This window comes from Haemaphysalis longicornis, unplaced genomic scaffold, assembly GCF_048455015.1.
Source record: "Haemaphysalis longicornis isolate Haplotype H1 unplaced genomic scaffold, Haemaphysalis longicornis Haplotype H1 scaffold_4, whole genome shotgun sequence".
Taxonomy (NCBI): domain Eukaryota; kingdom Metazoa; phylum Arthropoda; class Arachnida; order Ixodida; family Ixodidae; genus Haemaphysalis; species Haemaphysalis longicornis.
In genome coordinates this window covers 117,067,979-117,090,977 of record NW_027526361.1, presented here as the reverse complement: position 1 = coordinate 117,090,977, position 22,999 = coordinate 117,067,979, and the positions used below count along the sequence as shown (strand labels likewise).

The window sequence follows — 22,999 nt, the reverse complement described above, 5'->3', positions numbered from 1 at the left end:
GAAAAGTTTATTGAGTGCGTTGTAACAAATCTGAGTAGGTTTTTATCTGTACTTTCCGCCAAAAAAAGGAGAGGATGCTCATCTACCGGGAAATCACACCATCCTATAGGTTTAGAAGGAAGAAATACGTAGATGCGGACCGCAAACTCAGCAAAAATGGATCCGGAGGGAAATTTTTATTCCAATTTGGTTCAAGTGGCTTTCCACAGAAAACACAGTGAGAATATATCTGAAAAAAAAAACACATTCTCGAGGACCATTATTACTTGAAGTTATAACATTTTTAAATCACGATGTTTAAGTAAACATGAACAATGTTTGTTGCTGCTATGCCTCACTGATTTTCAAATGTACTATTCACAACCTGGATATTTTTGTTACAGGAAACGACGAAGTCTCGGGGCGCTCAATTTGCGGGAGGCGCGCTGAAGCAAAAATTATTGCCCCCACCAGCATGCGCGATCGCGTTCTTCAGCTTGAACAAGAAGGGTTAAACGCCCGCTTAGATGCGCGAAGGCCCGAATAGAAATCGTGTCTTCGGCGAGAACAAAATCTTAAAAATAAAAATTAAATCAACGTATTCCAAAGAAACACCAGGGGTTGGCGGTTCCATTCTCTGAAGTTGACACTATAGCTTCCATTCCATCGCCGTCAATATTTTCTCTCGGAGCGCAGCGTCCATTACATTTGACCACATACAGGAAATCGCAAAAGACAGGACATCAAGTAAGTACTGCCATAGAAATTACTTATTGGAGACATATGGCACCCGTAATGGCGGACATCCTGAAGCATGCACGCAAGTGTATTTTAGAAAATAGCTACCGAAAATCAACTGAGTGCAATTCCGGATTCAACCGAAAACCAACTGAGTGCAATTCCGGATTCAGACTCCAAGTTGTATTTCACCATTAAAGAGACTCTGAAACACTGCCGATAGACTCTTTCACTCTTTCCTTCGCGTCTGAAAACACTGCGAAAGCTATAGTTATCGCCAGCCCTGAGAGGCACTGCGTGATTTGTTCGTCGCAGCAGATGCGCCTTCTGTTAAGTTTTTGCTTCAACGTGGCTATCGAATGCGCTTATTGCTGCTACTGAAAGAAAGCCGGCGAATGGCCGCTACACCACTGTAATGGCGTAATTCGAGCGCTCGAAGAACGCCTAGAGCGGAGAAAGGGAGAAAATTCTTTTAAGCAAGGTTCTAAATTATCGGATGGGCATAGAGCTGTAATATTCGGCTGACCCCTTATTCTACGTATTGAGTGGATTTGTTGACTACGTTCTGAAAGCATTTAGGATACAAAACACCGATAAAGGTGTTACAGGGTGCCTTAAACGTAAGTCGTACTGTTCACCCCGCAGGCATTCTTAAAGCTGCGTATAACGCGCAGACTAAGTCGCTGTTGCCTAAACTTGCCGCCAAAACACGTGGCGGAAATTCGCAAGGAATGCTAGTGTGTTAGACGTTTGTTCTTTGCAAGTAAGAGACGTGTTCAACGTTGACTGCAGTGGATTTCGTCGTTCAACCTTTCTTTTCACTATTTTACATCATTTGGCCTTCGACAGCACTGATACTATTAGAAGTTTCGCATCATTAGGTCAGACGCTATTTTAAGCAAGGGAAGTGCACACTCTACCAACAGTCTGGCAACTAAGGCCAGCTCAGAAATATTTTCAAGTGACCACAAAGTAGCTGGGAGAAAAGCCTCATAAGGCAATAAGGCGGGGGCGCCAAACCGACGGCAGCTGAAATGTGCATGACTACTTTGAACGAATACGATACTGAACATTTGGGGACCCGGAGTGATTCTCTCAGAAGCCTAGTAAAGCCATCCTATCGAATAGTTACATCGCTTCCAGCAGGCTTTCACATGGGGCACTAACTTAGCAAGACAGCTTTCTCGAAGTCTCAAAAACTTTTGAACATTTTGTGGTCACAAGTTTCCGCCTATACAGCAATACACGCCTGATGGCTTCTGGAACAATAACCGAAGCATCTGTGAAAGAACACATAGCGCAGAAAATATTTTCGCCTTCAGCGCTAACTGTACAAGAGAACTTCGGACAATAAACAATGATTTTAAAGTAACTGGTCACGAAATTGCCGCGACGTCCAGAAGAGCTGAACATGCTTGAACAATTTTCAGATTGAACGCCACTAGTTCCAGCAAAAGCGATGAGCCGCCATCCCGATAAAAATGATGACGTAGTATCGATCTTCGTCGCGCTCTAACGTGGACGAATCTAGCTAGAGCTTCACTTCATGAACGCCGATGCCCGATCCGGCGAGTCGCGGCTAATGTACTATAGCTGTAACTAACACCGACTTTTCTTAGAAGCCGGTGTAACTGACTCCGGCGTCCTTATTTCCGAGAAGTCTTTGGACAGACGCGGTATACTTCGGTTGCCGCATGCGAAGATTTTGCTAAAGCAGGGTCGATGACACCATTCAAGCCCCTTCTCGGGATCATGACCTCAGCCTTCTGCTCATTTTCCCCGAGCGCGCGTGAGCCCGCCGTTCTTTTTGAACTTTCGCTGTACAGCGGGATGGTGCGGGCTGTTCGTTGCTTGCCTGTATAAGCTTCTCGAACAGGCCACATACGTTTCGGTCCGTTGGTGAAAAGAGAAACCGGTGCGGCTGCGTTACTCTAGTCCCACACGAGACCTCGCCCACTACAAGCAGCGGGACGAGCAGGATGAGAGACAGGGATTGTGGGACCGTGTTCCGTGGATATGCAAATAGCACTGCTCATGGTTCGCTTGGCGCGCACCCACCACAGAGACCCCAGGTGCAAATTGGGGTGAGCACGCTTGTACGTGCATGCGAAAGTACCCCTCGTCGGGCGACAACACGAAGCTTGGCGCTCTCACGCTTCTTAACAGTGGCGAAATCAGGCAAAATGGGATTTCGCGTCAGTAGCCGCGCTTGCCTGTGCAACTTCCTACACAATAGGTCAGAACGCCTACACACGGATGAGTACGTGTCGCCTGTGGTTAAGTGGATAACTCGTTACGAAACTTTAATGTAGCAAGAAAGAGTGAAAGATATATATATATATATATATATATATATATATATATATATATATATATATATATATATATATATATATATATATATATATATATATATAGAGAGAGAGAGAGAGAGAGAGAGAGAGAGAGAGAGAGAGAGAGAGAGAGAGAGAGAACAACTTTATTGTGTGCCCCCGGTATGAGGTCTAGGGAAAAGGAAGAGGTTGGATATACTCCGCAGTATTCTTCCCCAGAGCTTTTTTCACTATGAGAATAGCCAGTACTCCCGCTGGGGCCACGTATACTGCCGCCAAAATATACTAACTTGCGGCAAGTGCAGTCGCTGCCCATTAACCGGTGTAAACCCTCGCCGAAGGAGCAAAAGTGAGCGTTAGCTGAACCAATTCCCGTGGGACCTCTACCAGAAGAGGCTTAGTTAATGCAAGTATTCATGTTTAGCTAATAAAGCACTTCGCTAAGTGTTTTTCATTCACAACGACAGCGAGCAAACGACTTGCCCGACAATAGACGAAACCAAAGCTTTGATGCCGACACAATTCTTTACGACTGACGTTCCACAAAAGAAGAAAAACTCGAGTTAAACCACTACATAGCCCCCACCCTGTGTATCCGTTTTTGCCGCTTCTGTGGGGAATTCGGAACAATTTCATGTGGTCGGCGGCTGTACACAAAGCCCACTTGACCGGCCCAGTACCTACCTCCCACAATTTTGAGCTTTGGGACAGCGCCTTCACCAGCTCTTCCCTCGGCGTCCAGCACAAGTTGGTAGAGAGGGCAGAAGACGCGTCCGTGCCAATAGACTCCTGGAAGTGAGGAGGCCACCCTAAAGACTCTTTACTAGGAAACAATCAATATGTTTAGTCTCCCTCTCTCTCTCTCTCTCTCTCTCTCTCTCTCTCTCTCTCTCTCTCGAGTTCTGAAAAAGAACTCTGCGAAGTGGACAAACGATATAAAAATATATGAAGACTTTAATTCGAACTGAGATAGAGTACCTCTGCAGTTCGAATTAACGATTTTTTACTGTAACTAAATATGCGGCTACCTAAACAAATTGATTTGCAAGCAAATACGTGGGTATTGTAGATAAACATAAGAAAGTGACCTCATTCCCTTCTCCCTTGCGTGTGAAGATTAAAAGAACTAACGCAAATTCATGGCGGCGAAATGACAACAAAAAATCGTTCGAGAGAACAATTTCAACGACGAACGGAGCTTCGTACTGAGAGAACAGAACGCCTCCCTGTTTCCCTTGTGTGTACTTACGGAGAAAAGAAAATCTTTGTGCACACTTAGCCCTTCACGGAGATGGAGTCTGCGTCTTGGTACAGACTTGCCATGAGCTGCAGGGCCTGAACCGGACCAACGGTCCAACCGGAACCGGACCGACGTAGGCCTGAACAGGACCAACGCACCGGTACTGGCTACGTGAAAGGTGCAACTTTGTCGGCCCGCATCATGCAGGCAATGATGGCAACTGCTTTCGGTGGTCATATCCCCCCATCGGCTATGCAGGAATATGAGGGCTAGGAGGTACATATATGTTGTCGCTTGGGAACCATCCAAGCCGGATTTGAGCTAGAGTACTGGGCACAAGCGAGGGGGAAATACGATGCTGCTCCGAATGGGCCCCAAAGCTATCGTCATGCGCACTGTGGACGATTGCGCCGCGAGCAACTATTGAATTGTAATATCGGTTTGAAGGGCCAATTATCCTATCCTCACAGCGATTGCCACGTGAGTTTTGCAGCGTTGCAATTTTTTGTTCCCTTCAGTAAAAATACATTCAGGTGTAGATATGTAAATTATCTTTCGTTTATACTTCAACGAAAGTCTGCCGCTCTCGTGAACAATGTGTTCAGAAAAGAAGATGACAACGAGCTTGGGAGTATAGTGAACAATGTGTTCAGGAAAGAGGAAGACGACGAGCTTGGGACTATCAGCACAATTAGCTAGAAGAGGACGAAGCAGAATTAAAGACATTTTGAGCGGTGCCCTGGCCCTGGGTCCAGTTCCTCAACATTTGGTGGCGTGAAGCCCGGCAGGAACAGCCCAGTGGACTGCATGACGGCGCTGCACATCTTCGAAGCACGTGAGGCCTGGGAAACTTCTTGATTCCCTCATCTCGGAGGCGTTGCCCTTGGACGCGCCCGCCATGGCCGGCTGCTCGACGCTCCTCACCGACCATATGAAATCCGGCGACATCAACGACGTGGGCCAACTGATACGGCTCAGAGAGGTCCTCAGGGTACAGATTTCAAACCTCGTCAATGCGGCGCACCGCGCATCGGAACAACCATCTACAAAACCAAGTATGCTGAAATCCCTTTATGAATCCGCACAGCAAAAACAGATCAGTGTCGTAACGCTTGACAATCAGCTCAGACTATTGGACTTTGAAGACTACACGAAGGAATACGAAGAATCCGACGTATACCTCGCAATGATTATTCGAACTAATTGGCTTCTGCAAGAGAAATTATCCAAAAGTGGGCACGTCAGCACAGTGACTACAGACCCTGAAGACAGGAAAGGAAACTCTTTATGGAGAACTCGTGACACCACTCCTAAAGTTGCCTTCTTCCATACGTCACGAAGCCTGCTACTGACCTCTCGTGTTCCCTTTCATAAGCCTGTAGTCCACGCCGACGAATCGCTGAGTGTAGAAACTCCAGAGGCATCCTCAGAGTTCGCTGCATGCGCCGTCAACTTGGCATCTTGTGTCACGTCACAGCCGCAGAGCGAGTTCATACCGCAGCGAAATGAAGAGCCTGGTGACCCACGAACGCACCCTCTCAAGCATGTGACTGGGGAGAAGGAGCGTTCAGCTCTGGCTCGCCTGTATTCGAAAGGTGCCAACCTGAACACCGGGTCGAATCGTCGCACGACAGAGAAACTTAGGCGCAGGGCCAGAGGACAATATAGGACTGCTCGACCTGCGGTGCAGAAGGTAATTACAGCTGAATCTCATCAACGAAGGGGGCACCCATTCTCGCGCAGAAGAGGGATGCCGGTAGCTGTTCACTCCTACCGACGTATCGAAGCGCACCAAGACGAGGATAGGAACACAGAAGACGACACGCAGAGGGCTCTGTGTGTCGTCTTCTGTGTTCCTGTCCTCGTCTTTGCTGCGCTTCGATATATCGACCAACTCGCCCAAACCAATACTCTCCTGAACTTTACTCCTACCGATGGAAACGGCGACCTAATCACCAGAAAACCCAGTTAGTCCTACGTTGCAAAGCACCTAGACCCAAGATACCCCGGTACGTGACTTCCACCGCGTAACCGAGTTTTGTTGGACTTTCCTTGTCAGGGCTGAATAGAGCCGGGACAAGGAAGCTGCATCCCTCATCAAAGCGCCGGTAAGAAAGTGGCTGCCGAGCTGAATCCGACCGGATGAAGGGGTCACAGCCAGAATGCTGAACTGGCGTCATTTATTTCTGTGTTTTCCCAACCGATCCTCTGCATATCTCCGGAAGAATCATTCTCGTGGGCGGGAGTATGTGGAGGAAAAGACGACGAGCTTGGGACTATCAGCATCATTAACTAGAAGAGGACCAAGTGGAATTGAATACGTTTTGAGCGGTGCCATGGCTCTGGGTCCAGTTCCTCAACCCCATGCACCATTTGTAATGGCCGTCGTTACCAGTGCCTTCATTTACTGGGTTCGATACGGCTGACTACCACGCTCTAGTCAGCCGAGTGTCGGTGCACTAAAAAAATACAAGTTTCCCTGTACAAAATCGTGATCGGCCAGTTCAACAAGGAAGTCGTTTTTTAGGAAGCATTAAGTTCTCCTTTCCACGAAACTCGTACGTGCTTCAATGGAGAGGTAACTTTTGATCAGTGCATTCTTTTTAACGAAGCTTTCGATGCCTCACTGGAGGCGTTCGATGTGGTGCCAAAACACACCGCAGGAAAGCCAAATTTGCAGAATGGGTTTCACAAAACCATGAAAATGATAAGCGAAGGCACATCAAGTACGCCAAGAAAAAAAATTGCGCCCACCTCCCCGCGAGGGGAACCCTGTGTAGATGCGACGCATCGTGGGGTTCACTTGGTGTTTCCGTTGGATTGATTCTGAAATCGCGTGAAACGTGTCGGCAACGCGTATTATTATGTTTTATGATTATTATTATGTTTTATTGGCCAATCTCTCTAAGTGGTATGCTTGGGGCTTCGCTATCGCAACGACCTTTACTCCATCATTGTTGCTGTAAGTGGGAGCTTCTTTTCTTTTATTGCAAGTGTTAATCATTGCCCCCAGCTCCTTGACGTAGTTTGAATGAGTCAAGGATATAAGGCGCGTTCGCAGCATTTCATTCTGTCTCGGTTTTGTGGCGCAGTGGGAAGAGCACCATGTACCTCGCGTTCCGCCCACAGGGTCGTGGGATCGAAACCGGGCGCCGCTAACTATTTTTTTTTATAGTGTAGGGGGAGGGGTGCGGACAACGCCGTATGAGGGACAAGGCGAGTGAATGAGATGCAGTCGCATCTAAAATGGCCGCGTCTCTGCTCCTTTCGTTGCAAATGTCAACTAAAGACGACAGTCGACTGGTGCCCCTGGCAAGTAAACGCCTCCCTTCTCTTTCCGCTCACCTTTCATGCTGTTCCTCTCCCGTGCAGTTCCTCCCAAGATGACACGCTAGAGGTTTGCTCAAGTAAATTTACATTTACCACATTCCAGCGCTCCAAGTCGGGTGCCTCGATGCCAGCGCTGCCGTACGTCGGAGACGCGCGTGAATCGAGGCGCCCTACTACAACGTTTATAGAACCAGGTTGCCCTACTTCACGAGCGTTCCGAGCAGAACGTGGAAGTTATCGAATGGAACATTTTGTAACTAGCTGTTTCCGTTTGATTTCTTAAAATGCCGCAAGACGCTATTGTAGCGCGGGCAACAGCTGGCGATGGAGTGAATTTTTTTTTTTTCAGTAGACGCAGTATTTCATGTGAATCAAGCATACATGTATTTTGTAATAAAAGAACACTGCAAATATCACTTATGTATTGATTTTCTGCCTCATATTCGCGTAAGATTGTGTTCTTGTTGAACAATGTTCTAAAGCATGAACATTACCACCGGACTTAGATTTCCTATTGTGTACTTCATATTTCCCTTTGGCCGGGTGGCTGAATCGAGGTACTATTATGTGGTTTTTATGTTCACTCCCACGCGTGAACTATGGTGTCTGAGCCTCGTGCCACGGACATTATTGTAAGGAAACTTCGGTGCGGTGTACTAGTTTTGTGAACTTGTGTGATGTTCACTTCATTTTCTCTGTGGCACATTGCGTCAATCCTGTGCCCCGTCGACGCGTGAAGTAGCTAACTACAGCGGGTCCTAGCTATAACTAGTTTTTAATAAATTCTTTTTATGTGTGAGCAATATGAAACGGAACACAGGAACGCGTGCCAAAGAGCCTGGAAAAAGGCTCGGAGCGATACGCGGATGGAGCTGTGAAAATCAAAGGGGGAAGGAGGGTGCTCTTCCACTAAGTGGTGGCACTCCCACCACGCTGGGATTTCTACAAAGCAGCAGCTTACGTCATTTCACCGATGATATGGTATCGCCGACAGCCGATAAGACGCACGGCGGGAATGGGACCAGTTGTTAGAACAGCGTCCCCCTTTCCACTTTGTTTCCGACGGCGGCCGCTGCATATCACCCATAGCTGGGTCTGAGCGTGTTTTCTATGCGTTCCTGTGTTCCCTTTCATATTGCTCATAATAGTACAGACAGACAGACCAAAATGTTCTCGTTCAAGTAGCCCAAGCAAGACGATCGTCTTTAAAAACGCCTCCCGTGTTCAGAATCGAACCTGGGTACCTCGCGCTATGAAGCCGACGTCTGTGCGAATGCGCCCTTTCGAGACGGTCTATGCAGTCTCTATTTAGGACTTTGACCCAGGTTGCATTGGTGAATGCTTCGAGTTTGAACCCTCGCGTTTGGAATTGGGGCTTTGATTTTTTTAAGCAAAGTAGGCGGAAACTGGCAGGCGTCCACGTAGCACGATCGGCGAAAATTAAGGCAGATACGAATCAAATGGAAGGCTATAACAAAAACGACAAGGTTGTGTCCCCCAAAAATGCCTTATTTGCTGCGCAATTAATGTATTCCCTTTAAACTGACTTTAAATATAGAAAAATAAATGTTTTACATTATTACGTGCAACTGCCAAAAATCCAACCGCGAGTCCCCGATTTTTTTTTTTTGAACTTATTTTCTGTAACGTAATAGGGCTCGTGGCATTCATTCTTTACATAAACCACCGAAATATCTGTGCTCAGAATTGCGCAACGCTTACACGATTATCAAAGAACCCAGAACGATCGAGTCAAATGTGCTTTGTTCGAAACAAATACACCAATTCAGCCTTCAAGTAGGGGAAAAAATCGCTAATAATATCACGTCGTTGGACAAATGAAAGAAAGAAATATGACAGCCAGTGCTGGTGTGAGGAACAGACAATGTGGAAACACAAGGGAACACGTTTATTTAAAGAAAGATTACAAGAAGGTCCTATGGTACAGAAACTTTGCTTCGCCTTCTTCACCCCCGCATCTTCGTCTCTGGCGCTCCTGGAATGGAAGAAAGTAAAGAAAATTACAGAGGGAGAGATGAGAGAGGGAAAGAGAAAGAGAGAGAGGGGGTAAATTATTTCCGCTCAAGGCAAATCGTGGGCGTGAACGACTGCTTCAGAGTTGGAGCTTCAGGAGGTCCCACCCGCGGTTTCTTACCTCCTCGGGATCTCCTCTTGTATACTTACATTGTGTAATCACACATGAATGCATTCTTTGAAATAAACTTTGAAACTTTAACCCCCCCCCCCCCCCCCCTAGAAACGACTGTATATAATTAAATTTGCCCACAACAAAGTTTACAGACAGCCATGTAGACGACCGAAATAGAATTTTTCGCATCCGAAGAGAGTTAATCTCAGCCAATCATAGTGCTGTTATGAACGGTTAGGCTGCAACTGTTTAACGCTCGAGCATACCCAGGGACGAACAACTGTCCAGGACCGGAAGCCACGCTATAACTCAAAATTTTTTCCATTCGTCGTTGCATCCGTCTGCGTGCGATTAAAAAGTGGCGTGAAAGCCGTGACGATGCGAAAAAGGCTAGGGCACAGTACCACTTATTAATTGAAAGTATGGACCGACTAGTCCCGCAGCTTGTTTTAGTGGAACCCCGTACAATAACCCGGACGCGTAGAGGTGTGCACGGGCTCGGGCTAACCCGAAAGCCCCGGCCCGGCCCGGCCCGCGGGCCGGGCTCCGGCCACCCGACTTACTTTTCACCCGGACCCGGGCCGAACTCGGGCCTAAATGTATATGCTTGAATGTATATTCCCGGCACAGTGAAGCAATACTAAGGTTTTCTATGATATCACAGAAACTACATGTTGCTGACGCGGTAAAAGCACGGATCAAGACTTGTTATGTTTATTCGGGGTTATTTTGCCCGTTTAATGTTGGTTTTGCCTGTTATTTCCCTTACGATGCATTTTACCGTCTTGAGGTAGTTTTCGCTTCCACACGTGTCCCAATCAGGCGCGGGCCCATACGGTATTTGGGTTGGAAACACGCAGCCGGGCCGGGCCGGGCCCGGGGCCGGCCCGGGCCCGGTACATAAGGTTAAGGTCTCGGACCGGGCCGGGTTAAGGTTTCGGACGAAGAAGCCCGTCGGCCTTCTTCGTCGGGTCGGGCCGGGCCTACTGCGATAAGCACCGGGCCCGGGCTGGGCTCGGGCCCAAATTTTCGACCCCTGCACAGCTCTATACCGGACAGTAAAATCAGCTTCGTTCCGCCGGCTCCAATTTCATACACCCTCCAGACAAAGCTTGTGAGCTACAATACACTGGGGCACTATCGCGATGCGACCACCTTAACTTACACCGCTTGCTGTGAAGGACACTTGGGGCAGTTTTGTTTGACGCTATTTTTGGGGTAATGTGAGGGTCTGAAGCGACAGACCAAATATTTTCAGATTTATTTATTGTCGACGTTGAAACAAAAGTAGAAGGGGCCCTGACTTACGCCGACGAGCTACATTTCAAGATTTGATTTTCATTTCCGCCTAATGCAACAAACGATCCTGGATTGGGTTCAGCCGTTCTTTCGACAATTTTATTACGCGAGAGCCCAACTTATGATCCCCAAAACCGCCGCTCATCGATCGAAACCCGTCATTATTTTTACCATGTCGCCAAGTTAAAGGCCCACAAAAGAAAAAAACCGGGAGTCAGCATTTCCTTAGTCGATAGGGGCATGCCATAGTCGTCTCTCTCTCTCTCCCTCCCTCTCTCTCAACGAGGTATTCAAGATGAGCCCCAGTGACGGATAATTAGAACATAACACCACCCGCAAAATTAGATCGGCGACCCGGCGAACGATTCCACTTTCGTCAGAAAAGACCTCCCCCCTTCCACAGCACGTTGATAACCGATTAGAAGAACGTGCGAGAGGAACAATAAGCGCGCTATAACTCGAGGAAGCCCTTGCGGGCCGTCGAGCTTGAAAGACGTTCGCTCAAGAAAGTGATGCGGCCAATATCCCTGTTGGAGCGAAAGCAAGCCTGGAAGACGGCGGGCATCATAACTAGATTTAGAATTGAAAGTGACGATCCTTCCGGCTCTGGGTCAAGAGCGCGAAACTGCTGACGTTGGGAAATAAAAGCTGAGTGCGTAGTTACCCCGCTATCAAAGCTGTCGGTAGATGGGTTGATGTTGAAACTACAAGCCAATTACTCCGAAGGGTGCGGGGTGTTTTTTTGCATGCTTTAAAACGACACACCTACAATGACGGTTGTTAATCGACCAGATTTAGCGGACATACTTATCGAAGTGACGATCATTCCGGCTATGGGATAAGAGCGCGAAACTGCTGAGGTTGGGAAATACAAGCTGAGTGCGTACTTACCCCGCTATCAAAGCTGAAGGTAGGAGGGTTTATGTTGAAACTACGACAGGCCAATTGCTCCGAAGTGTGCGGGGTGTCTTTTTGCTTGCTTTAAAACGACACACCTACGATGACGGTTGTTAATCGACCAGATTTAGGGGAAATCCCCGAGGTGGAGTAAGTTGCTGCGAAGGAAAGTTTGACATCCACCTAAGTGCAGCCATACGGCTGCAAAGGAAAACTATACAGCTTTCTCAGAAACTTCGCAGTCGAAGAAAAATTCGTCCTGCTCCAGGATTCGAACCCGGGACCACCGCCTAACCGGAGCAGTCGCTCTACCAACTGAGCTAACCAGGAAGCTTGTCGTTTGTAGCGCTAGAGCGAATTGATCAACAACTCGAAGTGAAGGACAGGTGTTAATCGACCAGATTCAGGGGAAATCCCCAAGGTGGAATAAGTTTCTGCGAAGGAAAGTTTGACATCCACCTAAATGCAGCCACTGCGAAGTTTTTGAGAAAGCTGTGTAGTTTTCCTTTGTAGCTGTATGGCTGCATTTAGGTGGATGTCAAACTTTTCTTCGCACCTACGATGACGGTAACGTTTTGCACTGGCGTTACCGCTGCGCGATTCTCTAGGAGGGGGAAAAACTTCATTTACCCCATCCGTTGTGATTGCGGTCACTCCGGACCAGACCTCGGCAAAGTTAGCCCGGCTCACTCAAACTCACTCACAAATTTATTTTGGAATCACCACTCGCTTAAACTCAGACTCACAGCGAGCGCAAAACTCAGAACTCACTCGGGCTCAGAAGACAAAGGGAACTCAGAACTCAAAATGAATTCAAAACTCAAATGAACTCAAAACTCACTGTGTACTCAGAACCCAAAATGTACTCTGTGCTCAGAACTCAAACTGTACTTAAAACTGAAAATGAACTCTGCCAAACCCAGAATGGACTCAGAAATCACTCGGGCTCAGGCGTACTCAAACTCACTCGGCTCAAACTCACTCAAGCTCAAACTCACCATGCCACACCAGCCTCGCGCACACTCAAACTCACGCGTGAGCCCGCCTACCTCTGCTCCGGACCAGTGAGGGGTGCCCTGAGACTCCCCGCCGAATTGGAAAAAAAAAAAAAAAAAAACGAAATTAGAGCACAAGACGCGCCGAAACGGCTTGACGTTCCATTGAGGGATTTCTTTGTTCTTTCGTATGCACGGTTGTTTTGTCGCAGTGTCGAGCTGCAGCTGCGTGCAGCAACCACCAGTAGAGCGCCTCCCGACGATATTGAAATGGCTCAGACTAGGCTGGCAAAGAATGAAGCATTTGCCGTGGAGTTCTTGAGGCCCCATCTCAGCTCCCAGATACCAAGGGCGGAGGTTCGAGTCCAGCTATTGCCTTCGTTTTTCTTTTTGTTTTCGTTTGGAGCGAAAGACCCATCATTTTATATTTCAGAACATCAGCCACCGGCGCCCAAGATGCGCCTTTCTTTCTTGTCACTTTGCTGGCTCGGAGCTTCTCCGCTGCGGTACCACGTCACGGGCGAGGGTGACACAGCTGCCTCGACTGCGCTTGATCGCTCAGTGCCGCATGAGCTGTCCGTGCGTGCCCTCCAGCGCAAGCGAAAGGATGAATGAAATCGCCCCGTAAACATAGCTAGACGGCCGGCTGCGAAATCTCAAGGAAAAGAAAACTTTCGCAAAACACTAAGCGCAGTCGTCGCTTTCGCTCGTCATAACTAGATTTAGAAGTGCTGAACCACAGCCATTGTAGTTTCAATTAAAATTGTAATGTCTTAGGTTAGTTTACGTTGTTTTGTATGATTGCTTTCTGTCCGTTAGGTTAAGTGACGCTACGCTACGTTAGAAAGGCGGAAGTAGTGTTCTGCCATACAGACGTAGTATTCTGAATAAATAAATAAAGAAGCAGAATTTATATTAGAAGCAAATAAATAAAGAAGCAGAAGCAGAATACCTCCGGTGGGTGTCGCATCCGTGTAGTGACATAGTAGGGCCAGATGGAAGCCCAGGAACAGCCTTGCCACATTTATTGCGCGCGAGCGCCCATGCCCGAATCCTGAAAATTCTTGTCGCGGGTGTGCGAATCTTGGGGATGCAAGTTGCTACAGCGCCAAGTGAAGCAAGTGACGCTGCTGTCCCAGCGGAACAATACATCTAATTTCTCTTCCTGTAAGTACGAAACAATATGATAGAAATAAACAATAACTAGAAAAGGACTAAATGAACAATTGCTGAAGAAATGGGAGAAATTGTACGGTAACAGGAGTAACGCATTCACCTGGCGGAACGACCCTCTAGTTCGTTACCTTTTGCGGCGGGAAATCAAAGCCGCGAAATTCGTTTACGAAGTGGCTACAGGCGAAGAAGCTTAGCAAGTGAGGTCGCTGATCAAGCAGCAAAAATGTCACTAAAGTGGCGCTCACTCATATCGTTCCAATTGTCACCATACAAATACACTTCTCTCTGGAGAACAGGAAATCCTCGAGCATGGACGTCTGAACTTCGACCGTTCTGCCTACTCCACCGAAGGCCGGGTAAGAGGCTCACTATCGAAAGTTAAAATTTCTCCTTGGTAGAATAATCAGAAAAGCCAAGTCACCGGAACAGTGCTAGACGTCACAGCGAGCAGGGATTTGGAGGAATATATTTTTACAAAGTAACTGCCTTGAAAAACAAACACGCAAAGCATCTACACATTGGCGATTGAAAGCGAGGACTGGCGACAGAACGACCGCAGCATACGCAGCGAAAACAACGTCATGCTCTCCTCCTCGAGAAAGTGCGCCGGCGCTGCAAGGACGCGCGTGCGCCTTGAAACCCGCAGGCTCCATCCATCATGGCAGCGCATGAAGGGATTTATACCGTGGACTTCCACGTCAAACTGGGTCGATGGGACGCGAAAAATCACGAAGAGACGCCCTTTTTTAACAGCGAAGCTGTTTAGCAAATCGTAATTTTTGGTGTCCGCAGTTAAAAATACCAAAAAATTGCTGAGCGCCCAGGCGAGCGCGGACCTCGCGGCGACCGCCCGGCAGTAAACAAAACCAACAAAAAACTCCCACCTCCCCTCGCGGGAACCCCTGTGTAGATGCGACGCATAGGCGGAGCGGCGAAGGGACCGCGTTTTATAGCGCGCATAGCGTTGAGGGGACTGCGTAAGCCGGTCCCAGTCGATGACGACGTTGGCGTACTTGTAAAGCGGCGTGGACTCTAGGTGTTTGAGCCAAGCGTGGATGTTGCTTCGCCGGAGAACGGCACACCGGTTATATGCGCAGCGCCCCCGAAGGAGAGGAAACCGCGGAAGAGAGAAAGTACTGCACATGCGCAGGCCCCAGCGCGTCTGCCGCGGCTATGACGCAACACAATCCAACACAATCCACTTTAATCCAATCCAATTCAATCCAATCCAATCCAATGCCCCTCGCGAGAGAGTGTTCGCTATCGGAGAGGAGAGGGGTGAGCGGCGGAGAGCGCAGCTGGCGCAGCGAGGAGAATGGGGGAGGGGCGGACAACGCCGACGACGACGACGACGACGACGCCGGAGGGACAAGGCGAGTGAATCAGATGCTCTGCATCTAATAATATACCGAGCGCTCGTGTGTGCATGCCTCGCGACGACCGCCCAACATCCCTTGCGCACGTTTGTCAAGCCAGGCATACCTACTTAGGGAGTTTGGCCAAGATTGGCAAAAAAAAAAAAAAACTCTAGCATCGTGGCAACACTTGTTCGGAACGAGAGAGAGAGAGAGAGAGATACTTTTTTTTTTACATAAGGAATTAGGGCGCAGTCCCGGAGGGTTCACCTCCAATGCTTTCCTTAGTTTTTGTTCCAACCGCCCCGTTCTTACTAGTTTTCGCCCGAGGTCAAAGGCACCTTTGGATCTTCGACTACCGTTGGCGCAGTGGCGAAGGTCACAACAATCTTACAGAAACGATGATAGTTGACTGTTGATTACCCGTATACACGCACAAATAATATCTGAATGAGGTTTCGCTATGCCTTCTAAGGGTGGCATGGCCTCGTCAGGCATTAATTTGCCTTTAGCTTTGTGACAATACTTGTGTAAGAATTGCCTTGAATAAATGCAAACAACACAATTAACATCAATTCTTCGAGCGGACGAAAGACAAAAGCCCTGAGTGAATGAAGGTTACTTTCAAGAGATTTCTACAGGTTCGTGTAATCGGAAGTTCCCGGCACGTGTTTCCGATGCAAAAGCATGTAATACCGCACTACGCACGCCATCATCGGGGTAATTGGAGATTAATGGGAGAGGCCTTTGCCCTGCAGTGGGTGTAGATAGGCTGGTGATGATGACGATGAGAACAAGGGGACACCACGCCACTGAGATTATTTGCAGTGTGTCTAGAGGTGGTATTTACGCAGTTTGATTGGGAGAAGTCAGGTACACGAGTAAGAAGCCAGGTCTTTGAGAAACCGCTATCCAACACTACTTAGTTAGTTAACGCAAAGAGAGAGAGAGAGAGAGAGAGAGAGAGAGAGAGAGAGAGAGAGAGAGAGAGAGAGAGAGAGAGAGAGAGAGAGAGAGAGAGAGAGAGAGAGAGACCCTGTATTTATTTTATACCTCTCGGCTCTTTCCGGGCGGCCCCACAGCAGGAAGTTCACGCCACCCGGTCGCCAGCTTGCCGCGACATCCGCATCCGGTCGCGCCCCGAGGAGGGAGAGAGCAACGGGAGGAGCGCGCAGCGACGAAGGTGAACCGGCGGAAGAGGAGGCGGAGCGGGGATGCGGCGGAGGCCCTAGATGAGGCCCAGCCGCTCGCGCTCCTTGGTCTTCTTCCGGACCACGTCCACGTTCCGGTCGCGCCAGGTGCTCTTGCGCAGCTTGATCGGACGGCTGCCCACGTACTTGCCTGCGCCACGCAGAGAGAAGAAAGGGAAGAACGGCGCCGTCAGGGACGAAGACAAACACGCTGCTGCCACTCAACTAGGAACGGAGGCAGGCGGCCATTGGGTCACCATGGCGGAACGGCGCAGCGGAACGCAAGGACACGCGAAAAGAGGGAGACGACACAGCTCTGCATTCATCGTTCAGGTTGATTTCACGAGTGACATGCGCATTTCCCCACTCATATCTCAATGAGTTCTGCGAAAGTCAGGTAATAGCCCGGAAGCGTATAGGCGTTCCCAAGTCAGCACAGCCAAGAGATGCATGGCGCCATCTAGGGGCATGTTTGAAGCTATGCTCACGTGCATGTGGCCCTCAATTTAACGGCTCAGAACCACTCTGTCTCGTAATGTAGTAGTTCCGCTCCTGCGAAGCAAGCGTAATAACCTGGGTTCAAGTCCCCATAACTCTTTTTTTTTTCTTATTCAAGGGTTTGTCATATTTAAATATTAGCATTTGTTTTCACGCATATAATCTATTTATGACATCTTTATGCATTGTTAATGGAATTTTGGGTATTTTCGTGGCCTTTTCGTCAGTTTCAGCTACTGCTTCTTGTACGATCTTGCGGGTTTTCCCCTTTTAGGTAGGTTTCGGCTATTTCTGTGGAATATTTTTCTACATCGTGGATTTCAACCATTGCAGGTCCGTTTTGGGTGTTATTTATTTAAGTTGGGGTGGTTTTGTGTGCTTTAGGTACGTTTATGCTGTGATATAACCCCCATAAGCAAGCTCAGGTGACGGCTGGCTGTACTGACTAGGAAACGCATATACGCGCCCCCGGCCTGGCTCGAACAGCATCCTTGGTGAGTTCGGCAACACAAGGTCGCACCGTTTCATTATAGCCCTCAGCCCACGGCTGCACTCAGCCCACGGGTGCAGCTAAGGAGTTGTGCTGCTGAGCTCGAGGCTACAGGTTCGATTCCCGGCCGCGGCGGCCGCTTTTTTGATGGAGGCAAAAAGCAAAAAGGCCCGTGTGTTCGAGACTTCGGCGCACGTTTCAGATTCCCAGGTGGTCAAAATAATCCGGAGCCCTCCACTACGGCGCGCGTCTTCGCCTGTATAGTTTCGGCGCGTTAAACCCCTTAAATCAAAACCTACCCCAATTGCAGCGTCGAATCTACCGCTTCCTGACAGGAAAAAAAAAAGGAAACGCACAAACTGTGCCTTTCTTAAAAAAAAAAAGTAAAGAGAAGCCAACGACAGACGGGGGAGAACATTCGGTGCCCGTCATTACACGACAAAAACGCCAAGCCCTGCTCACCGGGGTATACTCGGTTACAACGGCAACGGAAGTTGCCGCTGTGCCTCATCACCGCAGTCGGGTGTTACTCCGCGCGGCACAAGTAGTGCGTTATACTGGAAATATTTTGAAGCCATTTTGGTAACTTTCTTGGACTTAATATGCTTGAAAAACTACTGCAGCGACGACAAACAAACTACGTGAGAAAAGGCAGACGATATCCCGCATTCGTAGCAGTCTCTTTTCAAAACGCGCGCGCCCGTTGACATCCGGGTCCGTCGCTTAGGCGGAGTGATACCGTACATGAGCTACTGCCGTTCTTAACTTGTTCCCGAGTATAGTTTTATCTGACATATTTTAATGCGCCGCAGCTTCCATTCATTGAGTGCTGCCGTACGCCCCAAACACGACGGGAGTCTCTTTGGGCTGCAACAATACAATCCACGCCGCAGTGGGTTGTGCTGTTAACGCGAGTGTACGCTTGACTCGAACAGCGCCACAGGACGTGACTCCATGCCGTATACTGTTATTTATGTTGCAACAAAGAGATGGGAGAGGGGGGAGAGGAACAAAAGCAGCCCGAATGTACACGAAGCGTGCGAGTTTGCAATATTTACACACAATTAAGACGCGCCAGGAGTGAGCCCTGCGCAGTCAGTTGCCCGCATTTTAGTGCCGGCACTTAAAGCTATGCCGTTTTACACGCATGTTTCTAACAGCACTTCTCCGGCCGATGCTGCGGGCCCTTGGGTTTGTTTGAGATATAACGCACGCCGTTTCGTTCGTTTTGTATACCCAGCGTAGCGTCAAGCACTTCGCGTACACAGAGGGACGGCTCGGCCCGGAACGCAGCGCTAATGAATGGGAGCGTGAAACAAAGCCTTTAGGAGCACTAACCAGTCGACAAGAGGAAACAAAAGCGTCCTCGAAGAACGCTACTCCACGCGTCCCCAGTGCTAAACAATTTCCCTCCTGAGGTGGTGGCCCACACTGCGAGCAGATTAACGGGAACCCGCGTTTTGTTCCACTTAAAACCCGAGTTGAGGACACGTATGGGGCGTGCCGTTTTATTTATTTCACGCGCGCGCAAAAAAAAAAGAGAAAGAAACGCGCTGCACGGAACATTATTCAGGGAGGGAGGAAGGGAGGGGGAAGGGAAAGGGGAAAAGTAGGAATGGCTAGTGGGCCGAGAGTAATGATAAAAAACAAATCAACCACCCGTCCGTCGAAGCGACAACGATGGCGGAACGTGAAGCTTCACAAAATAAGGCCCGATACCAAGTGAACCAACCCAGATACCAGCGGACCCATCGCCGTCATTACACGGAGGGCAGCATGATTTCTCTCATTTTGCACGCCCATGCACAGCTCTCGAAATCCAAACTGTTCCGACGTGCAGGAATGGCGCATTCGGATGAACTTTCGGCTGAACTTTGCGGCCGCGCCCGTCACCGCTTGACCAGGCCCCTTCTTTGCACCAGTACCTTCTTCTTTGCACCAGTACCCTTGCACCAGTACCAGTACCTTCTGTACCTTTCAACGCGCGTGTTTAGAGCATAGCTAAGGCTTCTGCCTTAAAAAGTGCTAAACGAAAAGCTTCGAAGGCGATTATATCTGTGGAAAACTGAAGCAAAGCGTAAAAAAGAGGTAAGCCGAGGATTTCGGCTCCAGCGGGCTCAGCAGTACTATCCTTTAACCGTACATCGGCTGACCGCCGCCGTATTCTCGACATCGCCAAAGTGGTACGCGGGTGTGGCCACGACGACGCATGCGCGCGTACCCCAACCGAGAGAAACTTGTTACGGATACATACGCCTTCATTAGGTTATGCACTAGCTATTCTGCAAGAACACGGTGGCGAAGGGGCTGGAGGATGGGGAAGTGCGCGATGCCGAGCGGTCAGCTTGGGTTATTTTCGTCTTCAATCACGAGTAGATGAACTCAATCAAACGCATGGCGCCAGTCAGGTGATAAGCGTTGTGACGAGAGAACGTTTGACGTTCGACATCTGCTTGGCAATTTGCCACACATTCGTTATTATATCTGTAATTTCGGAGGAGTATTAAAAATTCGTCGTTTTCTCTCCGTAATAAACAATGGCACTATACATTCTGCTTCCTTTTGGCCTTTGCCTGCAGTGTGAATTCTACGTTCGTCTTCCGTTTCTTATTTGTACTTTTCTAGTAGAAGCCGCCGCAGCGGCGACAAACGCTGGCCTTAAGGTAACTTATACGGAAGTAATTCCTCCGTCGCAGGTTGACCAGCCCTTGTGCAATAAACCGTACCGCCCGTTCTCCGCTGCGCGACACGCCAGTTCTCGAGAGGCCTCTTTGGGGCGAGGTGTGTTCACCTTACTTACGCAATGAGACAGAACTACGTGAACTGCGCACGAACACTTTCGCCATCCTATTCATCAAACACGCAAATAATCGAGGTTGCGCCGCGACCATGCCGGCAGCAACAAACAGCATACGATGACGTCATCGCGGTTTAAACGAGTGATGACGTAAATGTGCAGCCATCAACAAAAAAAAAAAAGAAAAGAAAAGGACGGGCAACACTTGTGTCCCCCGAAAAAATTTAACGACCCGGGAAGACAAGTGAGCATTTGTCACCGCGTTACCCCAGTAGTCACAACAGAAGCCCCGGAGAAGAGTCATACGCCTTCACGATGACAACGCCCTCGCATTTTGCAGCTAAATGTCAGGCTGCCCTTTCACGCACGCGGCTTTGCAAAGCAACCACACGTAATACCCTGAAAGTTCACTGCGGAAATAGGACTACATAGAAATAGAAATAGAACTACATAGAAATAGAACTGCTCCCAGCCAGCACGCCACTATAGAGGCGGCACGAAAGTAATTATCTCTGCGATGAGAGCAGGCAAATCAATTTCCCGATCCCGCTTTTTTCGAAAAAAATGGCTGCCAGGTTGCACTCTATGTGATGCCTCTCGTTTCATACAGGGGATTAAGAATCACAGAAGCATCACTGGACTGCAAGACTGACGCAGCAGACCCGATACATTCCATTTGCACTGAAGCAACACCGACTCGGCAAGAAGGCCTACGCACCGAACGACGACTGTCTCCTGAGATGTCAGATGGCGTGTTTCCGTTGGCTACCGCAAGGGGCGACGACAGACGTCGACTAGTGGGAAGCGCGAAAACTTATCTACTAGCATCACGTCTGCCGTTCGGGTGGAGGGCAGCACGTGAGATTTTTTTTTTCTTCCGAAGACGGCGTCGCTTGACGGAGTTGCTTGCAGCCGGAAGATTCTATTTCATATGTCGTTTGTCGGTACCCGTTGTGAAACGCGACCTCCGAACACCTGAAGTCCCCAACTACCAAATAACCTCAACCGAAGTGTTTACTCACGATCCCTGGAGGTCTTGAGCAATCCTAGAACAAAAAATTCACGCATCTCCACGAAGTGAATCATGACGAGTGGCCGAAGCACTGGGGATCGTTCTTACCGTAAACCACCCGTGGCATTGCCCACTCGCGCATGTAAATGAGTGACAACGCGTGTGCAAAGTATATACAATTTCAATCCAATCCAATACAGTTTAATCCAATCCAATCCAATCCAATGCACCTCGCGCATGAGCAACCCTTCGTACACGGACGCCAAGGGTCAAGCCACGGACAAAGCGAGGTCCTAAGGTGCTTCGAACGTAAAAGCTGCTTGATTTTACACGCCTCCCATCTCACACCAGCGGCACTAAGACAAGTTCTTTTTTCGTTCTTTTTTTTTTTTTTTTTTTGCAATGCGGAATGTCGTTCTTACCACTGAGATGACGGGGCCTTCAAATAAATAAGCCGTCCTTCCAAACCAACCATAGCCCCTTTACGCCACTGGGTCATTGAATTGAATACTATGGGAACTGCAGTATGCCGCAGTGGAAATACAATCGACCATGCGTTCGCACAAGACATTTGACTGAAAATATTGTAACACGTTGACTACTCACACACCCATTCTAGCGTTCTACCTGCGTACAATTTTAGTTGTGATAGGCGCTTTATTAAGGCGGAAGGCTTAGCTGTGTCGTCAAGCGCGAAACCTTACGTAGTCGTTGTCGGCGTCACCACGAATCGTTCCAAGATGTCCGCCGCTTTAAAGAGAAAATAAATTGGCTTCGTGTGGGATTTGAACCCGCGTCGCCAGAACAGCAGCCACGTGCCCGCTCTGTCCACGACGCTAAATCGGAACTAGAGTCACTAGATAAGCTTTCAGAGTACCGCCACTCAGGCACGCAAGGGAGAAACGCGGCCATTTTGGTGCTTATTGTTGCCAGACTTCCTCTTCTACGGCCTGTCCGCTAACCATGACCGAATCGTTTGTAAACAATCCTGCCGAAGACGCACGGGGAAAACGGCAATTTCGGAAACACTTCTGCTGAAATGCTGTTACACGCGTTGTCTTTCATTCGCGTTCGGAACGACGTCAGTCGCGCGCAGCCGCAGAGCAAGGGGCACAAGTTAAGCCTACCAGAGTTGACCGACTGAAACGCATGAACAACGCGATGTCGGCGCCCATGTATCGTCATAGTGTAAACAAATGTCGCGTGATGCAAACTGACCAATGATAATGGCGGCGGCACGAAATAATGGGGGAAAAAGAGAGCCGATACTCTGAAACCTTGTCCAGTGACACTACTCGGAACCAAGCCAGAATGGAACAATAATGAGCCTGCAACGCGGGCCGTTACAGGTGCACGTGGCGGCACGTGCGTATACAGGTGCGCGCGAAGGACAGCACCGACCATGGGGAAGCTGCAGGGTGAAGTGCGGTCAGTCTGCCTGCCGAGTAATTTATTCATTTATTTTATTTATTTTACAAGTATTGCCAGCCTTATTAGTGGGGCTGGTAGCCATTCGGAACA

At 48.8% G+C, this 22,999-nt stretch overlaps 1 protein-coding gene across 1 annotated transcript in view; it reads right to left on the bottom strand.

The window, feature by feature from the left end:
• Positions 1–9,508: 9,508 nt before the first annotated feature.
• The window catches only part of LOC144179303 (uncharacterized), a 160,391-nt gene continuing 146,900 nt past the window's right edge, over positions 9,509–22,999 (bottom strand). Inside the window, exons 5-6 of the mRNA XM_077707600.1 lie at positions 16,545–16,832; positions 9,509–9,616 (exon numbers count right to left, since the gene is read on the bottom strand). Coding sequence (XP_077563726.1) covers positions 16,720–16,832 — 113 coding nt within the window. The 3' untranslated portion in view covers positions 9,509–9,616; positions 16,545–16,719. The remainder of the gene's footprint in view (positions 9,617–16,544; positions 16,833–22,999) is intronic.